Source organism: Hyaena hyaena, unplaced genomic scaffold (assembly GCF_003009895.1).
Source record: "Hyaena hyaena isolate Hyena2069 unplaced genomic scaffold, ASM300989v1 scaffold_34, whole genome shotgun sequence".
Lineage (NCBI taxonomy): Eukaryota > Metazoa > Chordata > Mammalia > Carnivora > Hyaenidae > Hyaena > Hyaena hyaena.
This window is the reverse complement of record NW_024080665.1, coordinates 243,812-245,130: the sequence shown is the minus strand read 5'-3', so window position 1 is coordinate 245,130 and position 1,319 is coordinate 243,812. Positions and strand designations below refer to the sequence as shown.

The 1,319-nt window shown below is 41.4% G+C and overlaps 1 protein-coding gene across 1 annotated transcript; it reads right to left on the bottom strand.

The window, feature by feature from the left end:
• Window positions 1–276: 276 nt before the first annotated feature.
• LOC120229579 (60S ribosomal protein L30-like) lies at window positions 277–621 on the bottom strand. Its single transcript, XM_039228682.1, has one exon. The coding sequence runs from the start codon at window positions 619–621 to the stop codon at window positions 277–279; it is 345 nt and encodes a 114-aa protein (XP_039084613.1).
• Between the last annotated feature and the right edge of the window lie 698 nt (window positions 622–1,319).

The window sequence follows — 1,319 nt, the reverse complement described above, 5'->3', positions numbered from 1 at the left end:
CCTTGGCCTGTGAGAGAACCCTTGATGCTGGGCCCCCAACTCTGTGTGGTTGTTCTCACGTTTTTTGTTCCATTGTGTTGCTTGCTGAAGTTTAAGTGGACCCTGAACTCTATGAGAGCCATTTCTGTTTGTGGACAGCTAATTGTTGATCTTTATGGGTGGATGGAGGGTGGGGTCTCCGACTCTGCCACAGTGGTGAGGACACTCAGCTTCATTTTTAAAATTTTTTTTAAGACAAGCTCAGGCTAGTTTTATTAAAGAAAAATTTTGTGTGATTTACTTTTCACCATTCTGTTCTGGCATGTTTCTAATGCTATCAGAATCACCTGGATCAATGAGAGCCAGTGTGCATATTCTGTAGTATTTCCCACATGCCTTGCCCAACTCAGTATTATTGCCACTGTAGTGATGGACACCAGTTTTGGCCAACATGGCGGAGGGGTCTATTTCAGATCTCAAGGCTGGGCGGTTGCAGGTGAGGATGACCAGTTTCGCTTTGCCATGTCTGACCATTTTCAGAGTCTGCTTGTACCCCAGCATGTACTTTCCACTTTTCATAACGAGTTGGAGCCTAGAATTGATCAACTCCAGTAACTTTTTTGTCTTCTTTGTGGCCACCATCTTCCTGCCTTAGGTGTGGAGTGGCCCCAATCTAGAACATACAGAGGACAGGACAGGAAGCTTAGGATTGGAGCTCAAAATGGTAACTTGCTGGGCTCCCCATGCCGCCTAGCCTCAGCCCTGCAGAACCCATCACCAAGCCGGCTTATTCTTAACAGTAACTTGGCTCCTCTTCTAAAAATAAGACATTTGTTGGGGAGCCTGGGTGACTCAGTTGGTTAAGTGTCTAACTTTAGCTCAGGTCATGATCTCATGGTTTGTGGGTTTGAGCCCTGCGTCAGGCTCTGTGCTGACAGCTTAGAACCTGGATCCACCTTTAGACTCTGTCTCCCTTGCTCTCTGCCCCTCCCTCACTCATGCACTGTTTCTGTCTCAATAAGCATCAAAAAATAAGACATTTGTTTTCTAGCATGCTTTTAAAATCATCTTATTATAGAATTAATACAGACTAATTATAAAAAATGGAATGTATAGAAAAACAAAGGGAAGAAAATGAAGCTATCTGTAAGCTAAAATTTGGGAATAGCTACTGTTAAATGTGGTACATTTTTCTCTCAAAGTGCTCCTGTTAAAATATAAATTTTATGTAGTTTATACAGATCTTGTTTCCCAAATGAAACATAATGTGAATTTTTTAAAGTGGCAAAATATTCTTTATAAAGTCTATTAAACATTTTTTAATGTTAATTTTTGAGGCA